Source organism: Hyla sarda, chromosome 7, assembly GCF_029499605.1.
Source record: "Hyla sarda isolate aHylSar1 chromosome 7, aHylSar1.hap1, whole genome shotgun sequence".
Classification (NCBI taxonomy): domain Eukaryota; kingdom Metazoa; phylum Chordata; class Amphibia; order Anura; family Hylidae; genus Hyla; species Hyla sarda.
Genome location: NC_079195.1, coordinates 215,216,968 through 215,242,956, shown reverse-complemented (window position 1 = coordinate 215,242,956; position 25,989 = coordinate 215,216,968). Strand labels below are relative to the sequence as shown.

At 42.3% G+C, this 25,989-nt stretch overlaps 1 protein-coding gene across 1 annotated transcript in view; it reads left to right on the top strand.

Annotated features, from left to right (window-relative positions):
• The window catches only part of PTGFR (prostaglandin F receptor), a 30,366-nt gene extending 5,232 nt beyond the window's left edge, over positions 1-25,134 (top strand). The window contains exons 2-3 of the mRNA XM_056530247.1: positions 6,385-7,230; positions 21,184-25,134. Of these exons, the coding sequence (XP_056386222.1) occupies positions 6,436-7,230; positions 21,184-21,519 (1,131 nt within the window). The 5' untranslated portion in view covers positions 6,385-6,435 and the 3' untranslated portion in view covers positions 21,520-25,134. The remainder of the gene's footprint in view (positions 1-6,384; positions 7,231-21,183) is intronic.
• The last annotated feature ends 855 nt before the right edge of the window (positions 25,135-25,989 follow it).

Sequence of the window (25,989 nt, the reverse complement as noted above, 5' to 3'; positions counted from 1 at the left end):
GAAAGTCAAACAGATTTGTAAATTACAATCTCAGTCCTCAGCTGCTGTATGCTCCGGAGGAAGTTGTGTAGTTCTTTTCAGTCTGACCACAGTGCTCTCTGCTGCCACCTCTGTATGTGTCAGGAACTGTCCAGAGCACAAGAGGTTTGTCCCTATGCTGGAAAGTTCCTGACGTGGACCGAGGTGTCAGCAGAGAGCACTGTGGTCAGACTGGAAAGAACTACACAACTTCCTCTGTAGCATACAGCAGCTGATAAGTACTGGAAGGATTAAGATTTGCATATAGAAGCAATTTACAAATCTGTATAACTTTCTGGTATTAGTTGACCATTTATTTTGTTACAAACTTGGCATTTCTTAAAAAAATAAAGAAACAATGTGGGTTTAGCATTGCAATTTTTTTGGCGTTTATTCCCCCGCCAAAAAGAGATTCTTAAGTCACATGATTAAAGAATTACATGATTTGCTATAATAAAAATGTAGGGGAAACAAAACGCTAAAGAGAAAAATGTCAAGACTAAATAAAACCCACTATTTTTCATAAAACACCACAAACACTGCATCCTAGTAGTGACAAATAACAGAGTATTTTTTCTGGCATATCTTTAGGTCAAGTACATACTTAGCCTAATCATAACATTTTTTTCTTCATTCCAAAACGCGGCGGGCGTACAATGGCCCCGCTAGACTGAATCTACTGTACGTCAGACAGGAGTCTCAGTGTTCGGGGCTCTGTACTTACTTGGTCCGTTCTATATTTAGGCAGGAAAGAGAAGTTGTAATTTATGATTCTCAGACCTGCTCTATTATTGGGTTGAAGTACACAGTGTTTTCTTAATACGCTCTTTCTCAAAGACAACTTTTCATACATCTTCTTAAGTTTTTACTGGGGTTAAAGGGGTTGTCCAGCATAAGAAGAATTTATTTTTTTATTTTTTGCAAAACAGCACCCCTCCTTCCCACAGGTTGCTTCCGGCATTGCAGCTAAGCTCCATTAAAGCATACCTGTCATATCACAGGAAAAAATTATACTTATATATTAGGCTATGCAGATACCGTACTTTACATGTCTTTTTTTTTATGTATGGAGCTTCTGTATTTGGTCACTAATCCCTCTGTTCTGCTGCTCACTCATTCTGACATCCACTGCTCAGGAAGTGGCGTGTCCGAGACAACCAATGAGCCCACCCTTACTCACTATGCATTTACTTCCTCCCTGAGTCTGCTGTGCTCAGTCTCTTCATCCAATCACTGCAGGCTGCTCTGTAACCCCCTCCTCTCTGTTTTCATGCTGCAGTCTGAGGGGTGCTAGTCCCGCACTCACTTCCTGGACTTTGTCCTATCCTGTGCTTCAGCTGGGACAAAGTTGATGCTGCAGCCGGACAGGATTATTTTCTGGATGGTATGGGGACCCCTAGTGGTCTTTTTTTTTTATAAGCCATGATTTCTAAAAAAAAGGAAATACATTTCTATTCACTTTAAATGGGCACTGGCAGATTCAAAAACTTTTTATATGTTGTGCATCTTGGAAAACATTTATCTTTCTAATACACTTAAAGGGGTACTCTGGTGGCACACTTTTTTTTTTTTTTTTTTTTTTTTTTATAAATCAACTGGTGCAAAAAGTTAAACAGATTTGTAAATTACTTCTATTAAAAAAAATCTTGATCCTTCCAGTACTTATTAGCTGCTGCATACTACAGAGGAAATTATTTTCTTTTTGGAACACAGAGCTCTCTGCTGACATCACGAGCACAGTGCTCTCTGCTGACATCTCTGTCGTTTTTAAGAACTATCCAGAGTAGGATAAAATCCCCATAGCAAACATATGCTGCTCTGGACAGTTCCTAAAGTGGACAGAGGTGTCAGCAGAGAGCACTGTGTCCCAAAAAGAAAAGAATTTCCTCTGTAGTTTTCAGCAGCTCATAAGTACTGGAAGGATTTAGATTTTTTAATGGAAGGAATCTACAAATCTGTTTAACTTTCTGGCACCAGTTGATTAAAAAAAAATACAAAAAAAAAAGTTTTCCACCAGAGTACCCCTTTAAGTGTATTAGAAAGGTAAATGTTTTGCCAAGATGTACAACATATAAAAAGTTTTTGAATCTGCCAGTGCCCACTTGAAGTGAATAGAACTGAGCTGCAGTACTTCGAACAACCAGTGGACAGGAGTGGTGCTATTTCTGCAAAATAAATAAATCAATAAATAAAAAGAAACAGTGTTTTTTCATAATACTGGACAACCCCTTTAAGATGTGTATTGTTCAGAGAAAAATTACAGTGTGTTAGTGAATTATACAGACTCATCAGAACCCAAAGGCCAAATAGATCTGACTCATCGGGGATCAATGAATTCCAGATGAATTGCCCATCTGATGCTAGTGCATGTAGCAGAGCTGAGTGTGTTGTGTAACCATGCAGACACATCTGCAGGAAAAGCCATGTAGATGTTGTACTTATAGTGTTTCTCAACCAGGGTGCCTCCAGCTGTTGCAAAACTACAACTCTCAGCATGCCTGGACAGCCTTCGGCTGTCCGGGCATGCTGGGAGTTGTAGTTTTGCAACAGCTGGAGGCACCCTGGTTAGAAAACACTGCTCCAGCTGTTACAAGACTACAAGTCCCAGCATGCCCAGACTGCTGTTTGCTATCCGGGCATGCTGGGAGTTGTAGTTTTTTCATTAGTAGGCTGGGAAAGCATGCTAGAGACAAACTCAGCTCTGCTACCTCTGTATTTGCACCCCAGCTGTTTGTCCTGGTCAGTGACTAGAACTTTTGCTCGTTCAAACCGGAATGAAAAGCTTATTATGAAAAGTCCTTTTAGGATGTTTCTCAATTGCTCCGGGATTAGGAGAGAAAGTGTGTCTCTTGGCAGGACGTGGGTAATTCCGTAGGAAATTCCGAATTTAGAGCGGAGATTCTGTGAATATTTGTTTAGCAGTAAGAAGGGCTGAATAAAGCTTAAAGGAAACCCTGTCGTAGTAAAAATACAGTCCAATCTGAAGACATCATGTTATAGAGCAGGAGGAGCTGAGGAGATGATATATACAATACAGTACAATCTGCAGGGATCATGATATAGAGCAGGAGGAGCTGAGCAGATGATATATACAATACAGTACAATCTGCAGGTATCATGTTATAGAGCAGGAGGAGCTGAGCAGATGATATATACAATACAGTACAATCTGCAGGTATCATGTTATAGAGCAGGAGGAGCTGAGGAGATGATATATACAGTACAATCTGCAGGTATCATGTTATAGAGCAGGAGGAGCTGAGCAGATGATATATACAATACAGTACAATCTGCAGGTATCATGTTATAGAGCAGGAGGAGCTGAGGAGATGATATATACAGTACAGTACAATCTGCAGGGATCATGATATAGAGCAGGAGGAGCTGAGCAGATGATATATACAATACAGTACAATCTGCAGGTATCATGTTATAGAGCAGGAGGAGCTGAGCAGATGATATATACAATACAGTACAATCTGCAGGTATCATGTTATAGAGCAGGAGGAGCTGAGCAGATGATATATACAATACAGTACAATCTGCAGGTATCATGTTATAGAGCAGGAGGAGCTGAGCAGATGATATATACAATACAGTACAATCTGCAGGTATCATGTTATAGAGCAGGAGGAGCTGAGCAGGTGATATATACAATACAGTACAATCTGCAGGTATCATGTTATAGAGCAGGAGGAGCTGAGCAGATGATATATACAATACAGTACAATCTGCAGGTATCATGTTATAGAGCAGGAGGAGTTGAGTAGATGATATATACAATACAGTACAATCTGCAGGTATCATGTTATAAAGCAGGAAGAGCTGAGCAGATTATATATACAATACAGTACAATCTGCAGGTATCATGTTATAGAGCAGGAGGAGCTTAGCAGATGATATATACAATACAGTACAATCTGCAGGTATCATGTTATAGAGCAGGAGGAGCTGAGGAGATTATATATACAATACAGTACAATCTGCAGGTATCATGTTATAGAGCAGGAGGAGCTGAGGAGATGATATATACAATGTAGTTTTGTGCGCAACGTTTTAGGATAACTTGTCCTTTATTCATATCAAATTCTGTTCCATTGTGTGAAGCCTTGTGCAGGGTTTTAGGGGGTACAGCAGTGCCCCCTAAGATCTTGATTTGCTCCATCATCAGTGTATCAGTTTTTGCCTGAAATGTTTCTTTAAGGCCCTTTTCACTGCTGGTATCTTCTGGCAAATTCGGCCGTCAAACTCCCTTTGGACTCCCAATTGACCCCATTGTATTCTATAGCCGCCGTTATTTTCGGAGAAAAAAGCCGGAGAAAAAGACGTGCAAGCACAATTTTTTCTCTGGCTTTCCTCGGTCCTAAAATAATGGGCTTCACACTGCCGGATACAACCAGCTGTGTGAATGTAGCCTACGAAATCAATTAAAAGGCAATTCCCTAACACAGGAGAAAGCAGAGTCCAGTTATAGTGGTCCGAAGCCAATATATAGCAAAGCACAGTTCCCAGGTTTAGGCTTATAAAATCCCGGGGAGCTGGAGATGGAGATCTGACCGGGCGGCTCACACCGGATTTCTATGTTTTGTAAATCAGAAGATATTTATTTTCACTCTTACATGGCGGAAGGATTTTACTGAAAGTCACTTTCTTTGTGATATCTGCTTAGAAAATACAAAAATAAACAAGAAAGTTCATTTTGTTTCCTTGGGCTAAGGAGAAATACAGGAACTGTGTCATTCCGTCACATAAAAAGCTGTATTATATTCCAGCTCTATTTATTTATATTTATAGGAGCATTATGTAATAATGTGCTATCAAAATGGTATATGATAGACAGATAGATAGATATGAGATAGATAGATAGATAGATAAGAGATAGATAGATATGAGATAGATAGATAGATATGATATAGATAGATAAGAGATAGATAAGAGATAGATAGATATGAGATAGATAGATAGATATGAGATACACACCAAAATAGAAATGATGCGGCACTCCAAGAAGTACAGTGAAAAAATAATTTATTGACCTGACATCAGAAGGTAGATATGAGATAGATAGATATGTTATAGATAGATAAGAGATAGATATAGATAGATAGATATGATATAGATAGATAAGAGATAGACAGATATGAAATAGATAAATAATAGATAGATACATATGAGATAGAAAGATGCTTTTCAAATAATCTAGTATTAATCAGTTTCTTTAAAGTATAGACTGATCAAATAGCAGGGGGCCAAATAGTCCCCCCCCCCCCCCCCCTCACTGTTTTTTAGATGGGGGGAATAAATAAAAGCAGCTACTTTTTCCTCCGGCCGCAAGATTTTCCTTAAAGGGGTACTCCTCCCCTAGACATCTTATCCCCCTATCCGAAGGATAGGGGATAAGATGTTTGATCGCGGGGGTCCCGCCGCTGTACTCGGCATTCGTTTAGAGTGTCAGGTGCAGTGCTGGAGGCTCGTGACGTCACGGCCCCACCCCACTCGTGATATCACTGTCACGCACCCTCAATGCAATTCTATGGAAGCGTATAAGATGTCCGATCTCGGCTACGGCACCCTAGAAACTCCAGAACTTCGCTCTGTGCCGTATGCCTGGTGATGCGGGGCGGAGGCTCGTGACATCACGGCCATGCCCTCTCAATGCAAGTCTATGGAAGGGGGCGTGACGGCCGTCACGCCCCCTCCCATAGACTTGCATTGAGAGGGCGTGGCCGTGATGTCACGAGCCTCCACCCCGCATCGCCAGGCATACGTCACAGAGCGAAGTTCTGGAGTTTCTGGGGTGCTGTAGCCGAGATCGGACGTCTTATACGCTATCCTTTGGATAGGGGATAAGATGTCTAGGGGCGGAGTACCCCTTTAAGTTAAATAGTCGTGCAGAAATCTTGTAGATAAAGCATTAGACTGTCTTCTTCTGATCCCTGGTGATTCAGCACTGTATTTACATAGATGTTTTATAGTTCTTCTTAAAAGAATACTTATACATTTAAAAAAAATCTTTTGATGTCCTTTTGATCTGTCAGACATTTGGATCTGTTAGAGTTTGGGAGCTGAGACCCCCACCGATTACTACAACTAAAGTTAAAAAAAAAACGCTCTGCTGACCACTGCCCCCTACTGGTCGTTCTTTGGAGATCCAATGAATCAATGTTCGGATTCATAGTCTAATAGATTCTGTTAGAAAAACCAAAGAGGTCCAATCAAAAACACTCGGCAGTCGGTGGGGGGGTCTCAAGACGGCCACCAATCACAGATAAGAACATAACCCTATGACATGTCATTTAGGATAATGCAGTAGGTTTAAATGTTGTCCTCCAACCAACATATCATGTTCTTTATTCAATTTAACAGGTTTCATCGTATTATGGAGATGATCTGATTTCTGAATCTACACATTCAACAATGAACAACAGTACGGACGAGGCCCTGTACAGCAGCCCTGTGTTCCCATCAAACACCACAGACCTTAGGGACCGAAAAATTTCAGTGTTCTTCTCCGTAGTCTTCATGACAGTGGGGATCACATCCAACAGTCTGGCTATAGTCATACTTCTGAAAGCCTACCAGAGGTTCCGGAAGAAGTCCAAAGCTTCCTTCTTATTGTTTGCCAGCGGCTTGGTCTTTACGGACTTGTTCGGCCACCTCATCAATGGGACCATCGCTGTCTTTGTCTATGCCTCCAATAGAGACTGGTCAAAATTTGACCATGCGAACGTTCTGTGCAGCATTTTTGGCATGTGCATGGTATTCTTCGGCCTCTGCCCGCTGTTACTTGGCAGCGTGATGGCGGTGGAGAGGTGTATAGGAGTTACCGAGCCTATCTTTCACTCTACCAAAATGACTTCAAGACATGCCAAGATGATCTTGGCTTTCGTCTGGCTCTTTGCCATCTCGGTGGCTTTGTTGCCGATTGTGACTTTAAGGTCCTATCACATCCAGGCCACCAGGACTTGGTGTTTTCTAAAGACTGAACACATTGAACACTGGATGGACCAGTTCCATTTATTGTTATTTTCCTCTTTGGGACTCGTTTCTTTGGCCATCTCATTCTTATGTAATGCCATGACTGGAATAACGTTACTTCGATCCAAACTGAAAAGCCAGCAACACAGACAAGGCAGATCTCATCATCTAGAGATGATAATCCAACTCCTGGCCATCATGTGCGTCTCGTGTATTTGCTGGACTCCATTCTTGGTAAGATTTTAAACACATAAGGAAACACTTCGGATTGTGGCTTAAAGGCCCTTACTCATCAATACATGTTGTTTAACCCTTTCTATTCTGGTGTGTAGTTCTCTACTAGTACGCCGAATGGCTTAAAGGAAAACGCTGGGGAAGACCAAGGTTTTCAGATTAACTGCTGCCAAAAAGTCAGCTGCTGTATGCTCCAGAGGAAGTTGTGTGGTTCTTTCCAGTCTGACCACAGTGCTCTCTGCTGCCCCCTCTGTCTGTTTCAGGAACTGTTCAGATTAGAAGCAATACCCCATAGCAAACATCTCCTGCTCTGACAGAGGTGTCATCAGAGAGCACTGTGGTCAGACTGGAAAGAACTACACAACTTCCTCTGTAGCATACAGCAGCTAAGTAGTGGAAGGTTTACAATATTTAAATAGAAGTCATTTACAGATCTGTATACGTTTCTGGCACCAGTTTATTTGAATTTCCAATTCTTTTAAAGGGGTACTCCGGCCCTAAGACATCTTATCCCCTATCCAAAGGATAGGGGATAAGATGTCTGATCGCAGGGTTCCTGCCGCTGGCAATCTCTCATGCAGCCTCCGAGTCATCAGCCTCACAGAGCGAAGATCACTCCGTGTCTGACTCACGATCACGGGGCCGGATCAAGGGGTACTCCGGCCCTAAGACATCGTATCCCCTATCCAAAGGATAGGGGATAAGATGTCTGATCGCAATCTCTCATGCAGCACCCCCTTGTCTGATGACTCATGATCTTGGGGCCGGAGTATCGTGATGTCACGCCCAGCCCCGTCAATGCAAGTCTATGGAAGGGGGCATGGCGGCCATCACGCCCCCTCCCATAGTGCATTGAAGGGGCGGGGCTTGATGTCACAAGGGGGCGGAGCTGTGACATCACGATACTCTGGCCCCGTCATCGTGAGTCATCAGACACGGAGTGATCTTTGCTCCATGAGGCTGATGATAGGTGGTGCTGCATGCGATCAGAATCCTATCCCCTTTTCTTTGGATAGGGGATAAGATGTCTTAGGGCCGGAGTACCCCTTTAAATAAGCCTTACTCTCTATAACAAAGTGCCAGAGAAGCATTCCCAAGCCCCTGAAGGGCTGAGGACTGGGGCGTCTACTGTCTCCACCTTCCATCCCTATCATTACTTAATTGACAGTCAGCTGGAAGCCAAGCCCTGTTTTCATATCTCGTTCCTGAGCTGTGCATAGAAATTGTGCGCAGGTGTGAGATTTGAAAACAGGGCTCGGCTTCAGGCTGACTGTCAATTATGACGAGACAGGAAGGTGAGGGGGAGCAGGGAGGCATGTCAGTTTTTAGCACTTCAGGGGCTTGGGAACTCCTCTTTGACTCTTAACACCAGAGAATAAGGGCAGACAGATATATGGACGATACCATGTGTCTCCTTGTCCTAACAGCATCTAATAGCGTCACCAGTTTGTAACATTAATAGCAGCTGACAGATTCCCCTTTACGTTACGTCTTTGCTTTTGGTTAATTTTTTTATTAGGATTTGAGACCCACAGGGCACCAGGTTATTGGATTTTATGCACATCTTACATGTTTACCCCCTTTTGAAAGTGATTATAGAATATTGTTTATGGAGCAATTTCTTAACACAGGAAATCATCTTGTTTAGGTCTCGCATCGTGTAGGAAAGTGTTCGCCGACATGGCATGCCTGCCTTTCCGGGCGAGGGGACTAAAGAGTGTTTACAGTGTGAACACAGTTACGTTAGTGTGAGGAAATGAACATGTAAACTTCATCAAGGATACAACTATTTTTTTATTTCCTTATAAAAACCTGTTTGTCTTCTAACATTGAAAGCCTTGATTTAGTTTAAAGGGGTACTCCGCCCCTAGACATTTTATTACCTATCCAAAGGATAGGGGATAAGATATCTGATGGCGGGGGTCCCCATTCTACCATGCGGCCCCCACCTGTAACGGCTTCCGGAACCGCTGGAGGCCCTCAGGCTAATACCATCCCGACCATGAGAACGGAAGATCTTGATGTCACGACTCCGCCCCCGTGTGACGTCACACCCGCCCCCTCAATGCAAGTCTATGGGAAGGGGGGCGTGTCCGCTCCCGCGTGACTTCACACCCGCCCCCTCAATGCAAGTCTATGGGAAGGGGGCGTGTCCGCTCCCGTGTGACATCACACCCACCCCCTCAATGCAAGTCTATGGGAGGGGGCGTGACAGCTGTCACGCCCCCTCCCATAGACTTGCATTCAGGGGGCGGGTGTGACGTCACACGGGGCGGAGCCGTGACATCACGATCTTATGTCCCCGTGGTCGGGATGGTATTAGCCTAAGGACCTCCAGCGGTTCCGGAAGCCATTACAGGTGGGTGCCGCATGGTAGAATGCGGTGGTCCCCAGCGGCGGGACCCCCGCCATCAGACATCTTATCCCCTATCCTTCGGATAGGGGATAAGATGTCTAGGGGTGGAGTACCCCTTTAATTGGATATATTAGGATACCCATGGACTGCTGAGAAATTTTTGTCATCCACACATATCCAATACAGAGCTACTACAAGGGAAATGGAGTGTTACGTAGCACCAATGTAGTACCTACCAGAGCAGATGTCACTCTAGCTAAGAAAAAGACACATAAATGCCGCCCGGAATGTGTATAAAAAAGCACCTAAAGGACTAACATAGCGCGAGAAACAAGACTCTCTGGTCAGATTAAAACCCCTTACATTAGCGACACTCGCTCAGAGCATCCTGGATGTGAGTCCTGGATTCCCGAGTGGCGTCCTCATTCCCTGGGTGCTCTAGGCTAACGTCTTACTTGCCTATAGGTGGCGCCGGCCCTACTGACACCATGCGTCAGGGGAGAGTAAGGAGGGCACAATGCACATTAGAGGCTAGGTCAGTCCCATCGATGAGTTTGGCTTACAAAAGTTGAATGTGTATGGGGACCACCTTAAAGGGCTTATCCAGGAATAGAAAAACACAGCTACTTTCTTTCAAAAAAACACTCCCCGTCTGTCTCCAGGTTGGGTGTGGTTCTGCAGCTTAGTTCCATTGAAGTGAATGGAGCCAAATGGTTTTTGAAAGAAATAAGCTGTGTTTTTCTATTTCTGGATAAGATTGGATTTAGAAAACAAGGATTGTTGTTGTTTTACTCGCTCTCTCTTGCACTCTCTCTTTTGCATACTCTCGTTTACTCTATCTCTCACACACACACACTCTTGCATTCTCTCTCTTTTACTCTCTCTTTCTTTCTCTTACTCTCTCTCAAGAACCATCTAGTACAATACCTGGCCTTAAAGGGGTACTCTCCACTGGAAAACTTCAACTGGCTCCAGAAAGTTAAACAGATTTGTAAATTACATCTATTAAAACATCTTAATCCTTTCAGTACTTATGAGCTGCTGAAGTTGAGTAGTTATTTTCTGTCTAAGTGCTCTCTGATGACACGTGCCTCAGGAACCGCCCAGTTTAGAAGCAAATCCCCATAGCAAACCTCTTCTACTCTGTGCAGTTCCCGAGACAAGCAGAGATGTCAGTGGTGAGCACTGTTGCCAGAGAGAAAACAACAACTCAACTTCAGCAGCTGATAATTATTGGAAGGATTAAGATTTTTTTTTTATAGAAGTAATTTACAAATCTGTTTAACTTTCTGGAGCCAGTTGAGATATATATATATATATATATATATATATATATATATATGGTTATAATAATAATTCAGGTTGGTGGATTTGTAACATATATACTCAGGGGCACATTAGGGTACAGGTTACATTCAGTTGATCCTGTACATAGTTAAAATGCAATGATCTGTTTATTTATTTTTTTAACACTCTTTTCAAGGAGCAATTCTCTATACTAGCAGCAAAATAATGTCAGGAATATAATGGCGCTGGATAAAATAAATAGCTCATGAGCGCAAATGAAGCTATTTTGTATCTCGGAGCATTATGGGAATTTAACTTAGGGCAGTCTGGTTCAGGGCAATCATCTTCTTCGTGTGATGGTAAATGTGCGAAAGAGGCGAGACCAAGTGCAAAACAGTAAATTGCAAACTTGCAGCTCTGTAGCGAGGGTCCGGCTGTGATGTGTGGACCCCCTGTAGAGTAAGATCACAAAGAGGACAGTGCAACCCAGTGATCTGTATAGAATATGAATAGTATCTTTCCCAAACAACTCTGCCTAGTGCAGTATGCTGGGAGTTGTAGTTTTGCAACAGCTGGAGGCACCCTGGTTGGAAAACACTGCTGTGGGATAAGAGATGTTTTCGGTATAGACTCATTGAGTATACTACATTACTAAGTAGACACAGGTAACAGAGGACGTCACTTCGCGTTCTGTCTTTTTCTCCTTGTTATGAATGCATCTCTGTTTAATATATAATTAGACCTTTTAATACATCCCTTACAGCCTGTTTTCTTTCCTTTATTTTTTAACCCCTTGGTTTTATAGCCGAAATCTGTGGGATTTTGTCAAAATGGGGGTATTCAATTTCCTGTGACTACTTAAATTGGACATGTGACCTATCCCCCCAAAAATGATATTCCATTATCATTAAAAGGGTACTCCAGCCCAAGACATATTATCCCCTACCCAAAGGATAGGGGATAAGATGTCTGATCGCGGGGGTCCGGCCGCTGGGGACCCCGGCAATATAGCATGCGGCACCCACCTGTATCTGCTTCCGGCAGCGCTGGAGGTTCTGGCTCCCGATCACGGGGCTGGAGCATTGTGACGTCACGACTCCGCCCCGTGTGATGTCACGCCCCGCCCCCTCAATGCAAGTCTATGGGAGGGGGCGTGACTGCCGTCACGCCCCCTCCCATAGACTTGCATTGAGGGGGCGGAGTGTGACGTAACACGGGGGCGGAGCCGTGACGTCACAATGCTCCAGCCCCGTGATCGATAGTAATCAGACCTGGAGCGAACACGCTCCGGAGACTGATTTTCACGGGGTGCGGCATGCAAGATCCCCAGCAGCGGGACCGCCGTGATCAGGCATTTTATCCCTTATCCTTTGGATAGGGGATAAGATGTCTAAGCGCCAGAGTACCCCTTTAAATTGCTCAGGGTGCCCTGATCCCACTTTTTATGGTTTCTTGATATGCCCTCCTGTTCCTGAGATATGAGGGTTTTTAGTTTTTCTGACAATTCAGGTCAAATGGGCGTGAACTTAATTTTAATGGGAGTGACTATGAAGTGCTGGGCGGGATTATACAGTCAGGGGGGTATGTATTAGGCAGTCGGTTCCTTGCCTGCCTGTCAAAGAGCAACCGAGTGGGTAGTTACAGCAGAGAGCCATTAAAGGCCTAGGGCACATCAGTACCTAGGCCACGCCTCTTTGACACTTTCTACTTAAAGTGCATTTATGCACTATACAAAGGTATGCACTGTGTCCTTTTGTTGCATACTGCATAACACTGTTGGCGGTTCATAATCAACGTTCATGTGACAGATGTCCTTTATAGAGAAGAAGTTCTGCTTATCTATTGGGAGACGTTAATCTCTTCTCAGATGTGTTTTTCTGTCTGTTGTATTTTGGCCACAATGCTCAGTCATCGGAGAATCGCACATGGGTTTAAGATCCAGTTACCATTGTGCGTCGGAGTGAGAAATATTTGTGATGGAGTTCACAAGAAAAATAAACATAATAACATATGGCATTCTGTGTCCTACAACAAAAACTTTGTCTCTCACCGAGAACAGTGACTGGGAGACAATGGGACCCATTAATGTATGGGAATGTAATCTGTACAGGATATCCATATTGGTGATGACAGGCACTCTTCATTTCATCATCATGGGAACCCTGAGGTTGGATTCACTTGGCGATATGAAGAATTTATTTTAAGGTCAATATAGACACAAAACCAAGCTATCCCAAGATCAGAAGTTCTTCCACTATTCACATGATAGGGGATAAGTAGCTGATTGTGGGGGTTTGACTGATAGGAGCCCCACCGATCCTGAGAACCAAGAATGGTCCCTAAAACAAAATGGACAGCAGAGAGCATGGGCGGCCAGCACTCAATTAATTCTCTATAGGGCTTCAGGACATTGCTTAGAGTGCGCTGCCACTCCATTAGTTCAAGGGACAGTAGTCCTCCATTTTTGGGATTGTGGTGTCCCAGTGGTTAGACCCCCACCGATGAGCTAGTTATCCCCTATCCTGTGGATTGGGGATAACGTTGGATCTGTGATGACCCGTTTAATGAGGGTTCTGTGGGGCCGAACTTATATCACTGTAGGACTACTGTCCCTTGAACTAATGGAGTGGCAGCGCACTCTAAGCAATGTCCACTTTGGTTCAGAATAACCTCATGGAGTCTGAGGAGATTTATGGAGCTTCTTATAGTTAGATTCTCTGTTGCCCATAGCAACCAATCACATGGCAGATTTCATTTCTTACATTTCTGTGGTAAAAATGAAAGCTGAGCTGTGACTGGTTGCTATGGGCAACAAAAGACTTCGAAAAAGTATTACAGACTATAATGACTATAAAAAAGACTATAATGGGACCAAATGAAACCTAAATTTATCGGATATTCCAGGATTTTTTTCTTCAGCCTTTGAGCCCATAATGCCAAGTTATAATACAGTAATAAGCTTCTTTTACCTCCGTGCGCCGCTTTACCCCCTTTTTATGCACAGGACCCACACCCGTAATTCTTTTTATTTTACTGTTGTCTCCGAACCTTTCCCAGCATTCCTCGTGGCCAGAGACAATATGTCATAAGTCACATGGTCTCCAGGGGGTGTGGCTATATTACAGTTTTTTTACGGTATGAAATAGCGTAGTTTATGTAGTGTGCCGACATGTACTAGTCTGGCTAATGTGAGAAGGAACTCCTTTGGCACAAACCAGGTCAGTGGGGCCTATGGATATGTTTGACATATTCTTCTAAATCACTAAGCACATACAAAAAAATAGATAAAAACATTGTAAAAATAGGCATAAAAATAAATATAATGAAAAACACATTAGGCAGCCGCCCTGCATCCTGCTGATCTTATCTCCCACAGCTATAATAATTCTGGGGTCTACGTCAGGCAGTAGAGTTGAGGGGAACCATAAAATGTGATTTGGTGAAAGGCATCGATAGATATTGGTTTGGTCAGGAAGTTTTTATCTCGCTCTTTAATGTAAGGATAGAGGAGGGGAGAGTCTATAACCGTTTCCCAACCGTTGTTCCTCTGGCTGTTGCAAAACTACAACTCCCAGCATGACCTGACAGATTTAGCTGTCTGGACATGCTGGGAGTTCTAGTTTTGCAACAGCAGGAGGCACATTGGTTGGGAAATACAGCTCTATATTATCTATCTATCTCATATTAATCTATCATTTCTATCATCCTGTCTCTTATCTATTTGATATCCAAATGCTTCCATGACATACAATATCTATCTCCTATCTCTCTCATATCTATCTATCTCATATCTATCTATCTATCTATCTATCTATCTCATATCTATCTATCTATCTCATATCTATCTATCTCATATCTATCTATCTCATATCTATCTATCATCTATCTATCTATCCCATATCTATCTTTCTATCTATCTATCTATCTATCTATCTATCTATCTCATATCTATCTATCAATCTATCTATCTATCTATCTATCTATCTATCTATCTCATATCTATCTATCTCATATCTATCTCATATCTATCTATCATCTTTCTATCTCATATCTATCTTTCTATCTATCTATCTGATATCTATCTATCTATCTGATATCTATCTATCCATCTATCTAACTATCATCATTTATCTATGACTATCTATCTTATCCATCTATCTCAAATGTGTATATCAGTGTTTCTCACCCAGTGTGCCTCCAGCTGTTGCAAAACCCCGAACAATCTAGCCAAGATGTGGTATTACAATGTTCAGTCCTTACCAAGTTTTTTTTCGCTTTTATACAGAATAATTCCCATGTAAACCTTTCATTTCTGCAGAGAATCCCCCATCCATCGAATCCGTGAACAGGGAGGAGGTCACCTGATTGTAAAATTCCTCATTCCTTGTTCTTCTTCTTTGCGCTCAGCTTCATCTCATCCCCGAAGTATTTCCAAACCATGACGGCCGAATGAATACGGGTCAAATACATTATTTAACCCCTTCCCACTAATGGGTTTCAATGTGTATTCAGATGTGCTGCGGTCTGTATTACCGTGTCTGGATGTGCTGTACATTCCAAGTGGTGTTTTCCAACTAGGGAGCCTGCAGCTGTTGCAAAACTACAACTCCCAGCATGCCCGGACGCATAAATACGGTAGATAGATAGATACAGTAGATAGATAGATAGATACAGTAAATAGATAGATAGATACAGTAGATAGATAGATAGATAGATAGCAAAACTAGAGGAAGAGCAGCACACCAGTAGACTCAAACACAGATGTGGGTGCAGGCGGTCTCAGAGACCTCGATCCTAGGTCCAAAATTGTAGATTCAAATAAAAGCGACTGCAGCTCTCCAGACTAACAAAAAGAATAGTGTAGCTTTAATCCAACAATACAATGATACAACATTTCTGTGGTTTTCAGGGGCTTGAAAATTATGGTGTGAGACCACAGAAACATTGTACCATTGTATTGCGGGGTAAAAGCTACACAATTTTTTTTTGCTATTCTGAAGTGCTGCAGTCACCTTTATTTGAATCTAGATAGATAGATAATATAGATAGATAGATAGGAGATAGATAGATAATATAGATAGATGATAGATAGATAGATAGATAGATAGATAGATAGATAGATAATGTAGATAGATAGATAATATAGATAGATAGATAGATAGATAGATAGATAGATAGATAGATAATATAGATAGATGATAGATAGATAATATAGATAGATAGATAGGAGATAGATAGATAATATAGATAGATAGATAATATAGATAGATAGATAGATAGATAATATAGATAGATGATAGATAGATAGATAGATATGAGATAGATAGATAATATAGATAGATGATAGATAGATAATATAGATAGATAGATTGGAGATAGATAGATAATATAGATAGATGATAGATAGATAGATAGATAGATAGATAATGTAGATAGATAGATAATATAGATAGATAGATAGATAGATAATATAGATAGATGATAGATAGATAGATATGAGATAGATAGATAATATAGATCAGTGGTCCCCAAACTGTGGCCCTCCAGATGTTGCAAAAATACAATTCCCAGCATGCCTGGACAGCCGTTGGCTGTCCAGGCATGCTGGGAGTTGTAGTTTTGCAACATCTGGAGGGCCACAGTTTGGGGACCACTGATATAGATAGATAGATAATATAGATAAATAGATAGATGATGGATAATATAGATAGATAGATAGACATGAGATAGATAGATATTAGATAGATAGATATGAGATACATAGATCATAGATAGATAATATAGAAAGAATGATAATCTTTTCTTTATAAGAATTCTTTCCTAACCCACCCACAATACCACAAATTAGCACCAGACTTCAGACGCCTCTGCATTTCGGATGTTGACAGGAATTTAGCAGGACGTCATCCATGGGCGGTCAGTCGGTGTATGTCAGCGCTGCATTGTCTATGTCACTGATGTAAGTAAATCCCAGATCTTGCGGAGGATGTATGTGCAGCTCTATAGAGTCCAGGATCATTCTCACAGGAGACACATCATGGAGCAGGAAGGGCTGATCACTGAGACTGCATTCACTTCCCTAAATGTTCATATTCGCTTAGTTTGTTCCTTCTCGCTCCTTTCATATAAATTAACGTGTCTTGTTTTTAGTCAAAGTGCATTAGATTGTTCTGAGTCCAAATATTGCAGGAACCATGGTTCAGAGGCAGGAACAAGTCAGAAGTCTGATCCAAAAAGTGCAATACTTGAAATGCAAATATATATATATATATATATACTAGCTGAGTACCCGGCGTTTCCCGGTTTTTCCTTCCTAATCCTTGTTGGGGAGGAAAATCAACAAAGGAGGAAGCTTTTTACTTCATATCCCAACCTCATATATTGTTGTCATATCCCAACCCCATATCCCATCCTCCTATCCCATCCTCCTATCCCGTCCTCCTATCCCCTCCTCCTATCCCGACCTCCTATCCCGACCTCCTATCTCGTCCTCCTATCCCGTCCTCCTATCCCGTCCTCTTATCGCGTCCTCCTATCCCCTCCTCCGATCCCAACCTCCGATCCCGATCTCCTATCCCGCCCTCCTATCCCGACCTCCTATCCCGACCTCCTATCCTGTCCTCCTATCCCAACCTCCTATCCTGTCCTCCTATCTCAACCCCCTATCCCGTCCTCATATCCCGACCTCCTATCCCATCCTCCTATCTTGACCCCCTATCCCGTCCTCATACCCTGACCTCCTATCCTGACCTTCTATCCCGTCCTCCTATCCCGTCCTCCTATCTCCACCTCCTATCTCCACCTCTTATCCCATCCTCATATCCCGTCCTCATATCCCGACCTCCTATCTCAACCTCCTATCTCGACCTCCTATCCCAACCTGCTATCTCGACCATCCCATCCTCCTATCCCGCCTCCTATCTCCACCTCCTATCCCGACCTCATATCCCGTCCTCATATCCCGAGCTGTAATATGTGTACCAGGTATTGAAATTTCTCCAGCCGTACAGAAGTTATGTGGGAACATACATCTCCCATTGATTTGCATGGGACTTTAAACAAAAACCCTGACCCTCACAAATGGGGTAGTTAAGGGTTAAATTAACTATCCTATATTTTAAGTGGACATATAAGTAACATGTGACCAAGTATTATCGAAATATCTCCTGCTGTTTGGAAGTTATGCAGTAACATATATTTCCCATAGATTTGTATAGGATTTTAAACATAAACCCCGCCCCTGGCAAATGGGGGGGAGTAAGGGTTAAATCACCTATCCTATGTTTGTTGTTGACATATAAGTAACATGTGGCCAAGTTTCATGTTAGTATCTTTAGCCGTTTGGAAATTTTTGTGGAACATACATACACACACGTTGAGTTTTATATATATAGATAGGGCATCCCGTAATTCATACACGCCAACAGATCTGCAGGACTGTACACCGGGAAACAATGTTACATTTATCAGCACTGAATAATGAAGAATACTTATAGCGTTGCTATCAATTAAAACATATCTGACATGCAGCCCAGACATGTTAAAAGTTTTCCTTCCGAGACCCGTTGTGATATACTTATAAGCCGGGGAAGTGTATGTCAGTGCGCTGCATTTCTCAGCTGTCAATCAAATCCGACCTTTTGAATATATAAGTCTATGCAGAGAAGAGGTCAGATTCAGCAGCCCGCCAGGGATTTGTGCGTGCTGTCGTAAACTTCTCCGGCTGTAACTTGTGACCGCAGCGGTTCTCAGAATGACACAGTGATGATGTCATCGATCTGATATTGAACTATCCTAAGGAACGACCAATGTTTCTCTACCAGTGTGCCTCTACCAATTGTTGCAAAACTACAACTCCCAGCATGCCTTACTCTCTCTCTCACACTTTTTTCTCCTTCTCTCTCTCTTTTACTCTCTCTTTCCCTTTTCTCTCTCGCACCCTCTCTCTTGCACTCTCTCGCCCTCTCTCTCTTTTACTCTCTCTCGCTCTCTCTTGCACTCTCTCTTTTGCATACTCTCGTTTACTCTATCTCTCACACACACACACACTCTTGCATTCTCTCTCTTTTACTCTCTCTTTCTTTCTCTTGCTCTCTCTCAAGAACCATCTAGTACAATACCTGGCCTTAAAGGGGTACTCTCCACTGGAAAACTTCAACTGGTGCCAGAAAGTTAAACAGATTTGTAAATTGCTTCTATTAAAAAATCTTAATCCTTGCAGTACTTACCAGCTGCTGTTGTGATCCACAGGCAGTTCTTTTCTTTTTTAATTTATTTCTGTCTGACCACAGTGCTCTCTGCTGACACCTCTGTCCATGTCAGGAACTGTCCAGAGTTGGAGCAAATCCCCATAGAAAACCTCTCCTGCTCTGGACAGTTCCTAAAATGGACAGAGGTGTCAGCAGAGAGCACTGTGGTCAGACAGAAAGGAAATTCAAAAAGAAAAGAACTTCCTGTGAATCATAACAGCAGCTGACTTTTTGGCACCAGTTGATTTAAATTTTTTTTTTCCAGTGGAGTACCCCTTTAAAGGGGTACTCCACCCCTAGACATCTTATAATATGTCTGATTGCTGGGGACCCCCGTCATCTCGTCTATGGCACCCCAGACACTGAGCGAACTCCATGCCGGATGACTGGTGATGCGGGGCGGAGGCTCGTGAAGTACCGGTCACACCCCGCTTGTGATGTCACGGCCATGCCCCCTCAATGCAAGTCTATGGGAGGGGGCATGACAGCCGTCATGCCCCCTCCCGTAGACTTGCATTTAGGGGGTGTGGCTGTGATGTCACGAGTGGGGCACGGCTGTGATGTCACGAGCCTCCTGCGCTGAACCCGACGCTCTAAACAAATGCCGGGTGCAGGACGGAGATTGCAAGGGTCCCCAGCGATCCTTTGGATAGGGGATAAGAAGTCTAGATGTCTCCTTTAATGCCTGATTCAGCCAATAATAGTGCATCTTTTTTTCCGCGATAAGCTGATCTCTGATTGGTCCCTGCAGCAGTGAGATCTATGATAATTTAGGCTTTTACTTGGCTGTACTATCCGATCCCGCGTGTGATCCTCACATGTATCGCGTGTGCCGTTCTCACACATGTATTAATCCATTATTCAGCTAATTGATTGTCACATTTGTTACATTAAACGGCTATTAACATCTTCAACCGATTATTAATAGTTCTTTCAAGATGGAAACCAGGAAAGCAGACATATTCTATCACACTGAGTGTCTGGCAGCGTCCCTCTGGCGGTGTCTGCAAAGTTTTATGTCCTATTAACTGAATTGTCATATTGATCAGCTTTTACTTTATGGGAATTTGCCAACTTAATTCTGAGGATCGTAGATTTATAGTGTAGAGTGTCCTTATATCTTGGGAAGGTGCTTGTGTGGAATGGAGATATCCTGAAGCCCTTGGGCCCCAATGCAAAAGATGGACACAACTGTTAGTAGGGTGGATCACTATCTTGCAATAGGGGTGCAGGGGGTAACAATTGCACCCAGGCCCTATTGCCTAATCGGGCCTAAAAGCCCCTCTACCAAATAAAGCTGGGTTCACACCAGCATTGACTTTACATTGTTCTGCTCCATTATAGGAGTAGAACAATGAAATAAACAGGACTGCTGGATCTTATACGCCACCCAACAGACCTCATAGACTTTTTCAGTCTGCCGCGACTTCCATTTTGTCTCAGAGATCAAATAAGCCTAATTTTTGAAAGAACATAACTTAAAGGGGTACTCCACTCCTAGACATCTTATCCCCTGTCCAAAGGATAGGGGATTAGATGTCTGATCGCAGGGTTTCTGCCACTGGGGACCCCCATGATCTCCCACAGCACCCGGCGTTCGTTTAGAGCCTCAGGTACAGCAATACGGGGCGGAGGCTCGTGATGTCACAGTCACGCCCGCTTGTAATGTCACGACCACGCCCCCTCAATGCAAGTCTATGGGAGGGGGCGTGACATCCGTCACGCCCCCTCCCATAGACTTGCATTGAGGGGGCGTGGCTGTGACATCACGAGCGGGGTGTGACTGTGACGTCACGAGCCTCCGCCCCGTATTGTCAGTCATCTGGCATGGAGCGAAGTTCACTCCGTGCACCAGATGTCTGGGGTGCTGCAGCCGAGATTGCGGCGACCCTCAGCCTTTGGATAGGGGATAAGATGTCTGGGGGGGGGGGGTGGAGTACCGCTTTAAGGGACACCTACAATTTGCAGCACTTTTTTCTGTAAACAATTTTGTTTTTACATTATTTATTTAAATTAACAGTTAATTTTAACAGATGTTTTTTTATTTTTATTTTATTTTAGGTGACCATGGCAAACATTGGATTGAACAGATACGGATCCCAGGATCCCCATGAGACAATCCTTTTCTCTCTTCGAATGGCCACTTGGAATCAAATATTGGACCCATGGGTCTACATTCTTCTGAGGAAAACAGTCCTCAAAAAACTGTTCAGAATCGCCCGGCGTTGCTGTGGGATGGAAATCATTGGTTTACACACTTGGGAATTCAGCTCTATCAAAAACTCTTTGAAAGTCGCTACTATTTCAGAATCTCCAGCCTGCTCGCGAACAAACACCTTCAGCATCTCCCAAAAAACAGATACGGAACAAAAATGTGAACTCATGGAAAGTAAATAAGCCTTTTTCTTCAACAGTGTTTCCAAATGTACCATAAGAGTGTATGTGCCGATGCAATCATGGGGTAACCTGACATCACTTATCGGTGAATGCGCCTTCAGAAAAAAAATCAAGACTGATATATTCCATAGCATGGCAGGGAGCTCAGACCTCGTACCAGATAGGAAGACCCATACAAACAGTATAAGGATTGTCGGTAAAATGTATATGTTGAGAATGTCTCTTACTATGTAACGTATGGCACCGAGAACTTTATGGTTACTCAACCTGGTTGGATGTAGGCTGAATTTCCCATTAATGAAGGAAGCTCATATACAACTAATGATAAGCAGTAACCCATCAGGGTACGTTATAGAAAACCAAATAAACTGGAGAATATTTTCAAAAATTTTGATCAAAATTTTTTTTTGTGGCCCCTATTTTATCCCATTGGCTGTAGTTGGTCTCTGAGGGCTTATACACATGACATTTGTTTATGGAGTTTTTGATGCAGCTCTTGTAGACAAAGCTGGTTGGGCAAAAGAAGATCGTAACGTTGGCCAAGATTTCCTAATCTGGTTAAACCCCCAAATGTCCAACCAATCACAGCTCAGCTTTCATTTTACCAGAGAAAGCTGAGCTGTGATTTGTTGTAATGGGCAAACCAGACAGTTTGGGTTTCAGGCAGATATCAAAGTATCTAGAATTTTACTTTCCAATTCCCATTATTTTAATGGAACTATATGCAGTCATAACTTTACTTAAAGGGGTACTCCACTGCCTCAGCATTCTGAACATTTTGTTCCGAAACACTGGGTGCGCGCTGCAGGGGTTGTGACCTCTCGGCCACACCCCTCTTTGACGTCACGCCATGCCCTCTCAATGCAAGTCTATGGGAGGGGGGGTGGACTTAAATTGAAGGGGTGTGACCGTGACGTCACGACCCCTGCAGCGTGCACTCAGCGTTCGGAAGTGGTTTTAAGAACCTAGCCATGCAAGTGCTGGGGCTCCATGATAAATATTGGTATTGGGTAAAAAAGTTAAGATCGATTGTAATTATTACAGTCATCACAAATCAACTTCTTCCCTAATAGGCCGACATTGAAGTTGCACATTAATTGTGGAAATGCAACAAAATTACCAGAAGTCACGGGCAAACAAATGTAACTAAGGAGCTCTAGCTTAAGGGGGTTATTTGACTTTTTGCCAAAAATGTGATATTTACTGGGCCGGAAAGAAAAACTAGAAACAAATTTATACTTATATAGTCCAGTCCGCCACAGCTCATCTCTGTTCACTCTCCCAATCTTCTGTCTTATTCCTGTATATGAATGAGGCTCGTTGCAGGACCTGCTTGCTCAGCCAATCATTGAACGAGATACGATACTGCTGCGACAGGTGAATGGCTGAGCCGGCAGGTCCTTTCCATGCTCTCATCTCAGAAGCAGGAAGAAGATAGAAGATTGTGAGCTAGACAGGGGCCAACGGGAGCTGCTAGGACCTGGGGCTAGGTAAGTATATGACAGCATATAAAACATTTAGCAAAACGCTGTATAAGGCATATGGTGTAGTTTTCTAAATTCCCCTCCAGAATGTTCTGGAACTGAAGAATTAATTTAAATATCTATACAAAATTTTGTATTACAAATTGGCATATAATAGTTGGGATAATTGACAGAATTAAATTGTGAGTTTTGCAAAAATGTTATCAAAGAAATTGATAATAAATATTTGAGACAAATGTTTGTCGCTGACTTTTAACCTTTTGAAATTCTTTTTAATTTTTTATACAGTTATGTAAACTCAACGTTAACCTTGAAAACCAAGAAATGTATCCAAACCTCATTTTCTTGTATGCTAACAAAAAGCATTATCATTATTTTAAGGTATTTTTGGATAAAATTTTTGATAATATTCTCCAGCACACCTTGCCATATACAGTCAGCATTGCCTTGCAAATACACTATTAACACGTAAACTAAAACTATATTTTTTAAATAAAAAAAGGAATGTAAATGTTTGTTTTATGTGCTTTATAATTTTTTTTTAGCATTTTTTGTTTTAAAATAGTGCTGTATATAAAAAGATATTTATGTTAAGAGTCAAAAGTTATATCAGTTTTGTGTGTATGTGGTGTCTTTTGTATCAGTTTTTGTGTGTACGTGGTGTCTTTATTGTACATTTGTCCTGGTAACAAACATTTCATGAAGTGCATGAAATATAAATAATCTAAAAATTTAGAGTGAAAAAAATATTCTATGAGAACGATAATGTTAAAATTTTGAAATTATCATTATTTTAAAATTTTTGCTAAATTGTGTGTGAAATTTTTAGCTAGGTAGAATTAAAAATTTTAAATACATTTTTTTAAAATATTTTCAAATACATTTTGTTTTTTATAACAAATGTAGGGAAAAACCTATATAACTGTGGGGGGAAATGAGGCCAATGATAAATTTGCATGGAGACCCCCTCTATATCAATACTGATCAGGGATAGGCTCCCTTCTTATATATACAAACTAAGTAACTAAGTATATACTGAAGTAATTTTGTGGGCTTTTTTGTATATATAAGAAGGGAGCCTATCCCTGATCAGTATTGGATCTGACGAAGAAGGAGTCTCTGCCCCTCGAAACGCGTTATCCCTTGGAAATACTTGTACGAATAAATATCTCTTCGCTTCATGAGCTACTCGACTGTGTGGATGATTATTCTACATTTCTACATTGAAAAGGAGCGCTTCTCAGCACCGCATTTTTTCGGATCATAGATCCCACCTTTCTTCCTGCATGCAGAATGTTGTATAAAAATATCATAAAAATAAATAATCCATAACAAATCATGTACAGTAAAATCACTTTAATCTATCGATAGAATCTGATAGGTGCCAAATTTTGGATTAATTAAAGCCATTTAAAAAGATATAACCTACAAGGGTAGTGATCTCAGGAATAAAGTCCCTCTTGTGAAATCCCCCAAGATAATTTCGTTATGTGCTGGAATATAACATTTTCTAGATTTAGAAATGCCAAATAACAGAATGGTCTGTTAGCATGGACGACTATTTGTAAAATTGGTTGAATTTTTTTTGGAAAGAAAACAAAAAAAATTAAAAAATTTTTCCTGGCTGCATTAGGGTAAGTTCACACTACGGAACTTCTGCACACAAAATTGTGCTTAGGAATTCGATTGCATGAACTTAGACATTGGTGTGAATGGGTCTTCCGCTGACCCATTCACACTGCGGAACATTCATGTTTATTCTTTCGGTGTAATTACGCACGGACTGCATTGCCGTCAATCGTGATGGCACAGGTCCGCGCATTCTGAAGGATTTTGGCTGTGGCCGTTTAGATGGAATCCTCAAGCAAAATTCCTGATAAGAAGCGTGCCCCAAACCCAGAAGTATTTATGGCTTAAACACCTCCTCGCTCCCCCTCCCTTTCCTGTACCTGCTTGATTGACAGTCCGCCAGAAGCCGAGCCCTGTTTCCAAATCTTATTGCTGCACAAACAATTCTGCAAAGTCTTTCAAACTTCAGCTCTTGAGTATTCACTAGATAAATGTAATTGCTGTTTTGCACTCATTGATATGAACAAATTAGAATTAAAGGGGTACTCCGGCGCTAAGACATCTTATCCCCTATCCAAGATAAGATGCCTGATCGCGGGGGTCCCGCCGCTGGGGACCCCCGTGATCTTGCACGCAGCAGCCCGTTATAGTCAGTCCCCGGAGCAAGTTCGCTCCAGGTCTGATTACTGCGATCACGGGGCCGGACCATTGTGACATCACAGCCCCGCCCCCGTGTGACGTCACGCTCTGCCCCCTCAATGCAAGCCTATGGGAGGGGGTGTGACAGCTGTCACTCCCCCTCCCGTAGGCTTGCATTGAGGAGGAGGAGCGTGACATCACATGGGGGTGGGCCCGTGATGTCACAATGCTCCGGCCCCCGTGATCGCCAGTAATCAGACCTGGAGCGAACGTGCTCCGGGGACTGACTATAACGGGATGCTGCGTGCAAGATCACGGGGGTCCCCAGCGGCGGGACCCCCGCAATCAGGCATCTTATCTTGGATAGGGGATAAGATGTCTAAGCGCCGGAGTACCCCTTTAAGGTTTTACCATTTTGCCAAAATTTGGTCTTTCCGGTTCAGGTATTAATTTAATAACCCGATTTTGTGAAAAAAAACTTCTTACCCGAGCTATGGAAATCTGCTCATCTCTTCATTCTGCTTAAAGACTTAGAACCTCGTCTTATCCTGCCGGAGCCGGATACCATTGAAATGCCAAAAAGAATTGTACCTAGATGTTTAATGTTGTTACTTTGTTGTCAGACGTCGCTTGTCTAGAAGTATCGGGTACAGATTGTTTTGTGTCATGTTCTGTGTTCAAGTATTAAATGGTTTTACTTTGCAAATACAAGATTTCTTGTGGTTTTTATCTTTTTGCAACAGATATAAGTCATTGTCAAGTCCGTGTCAGGTATAAT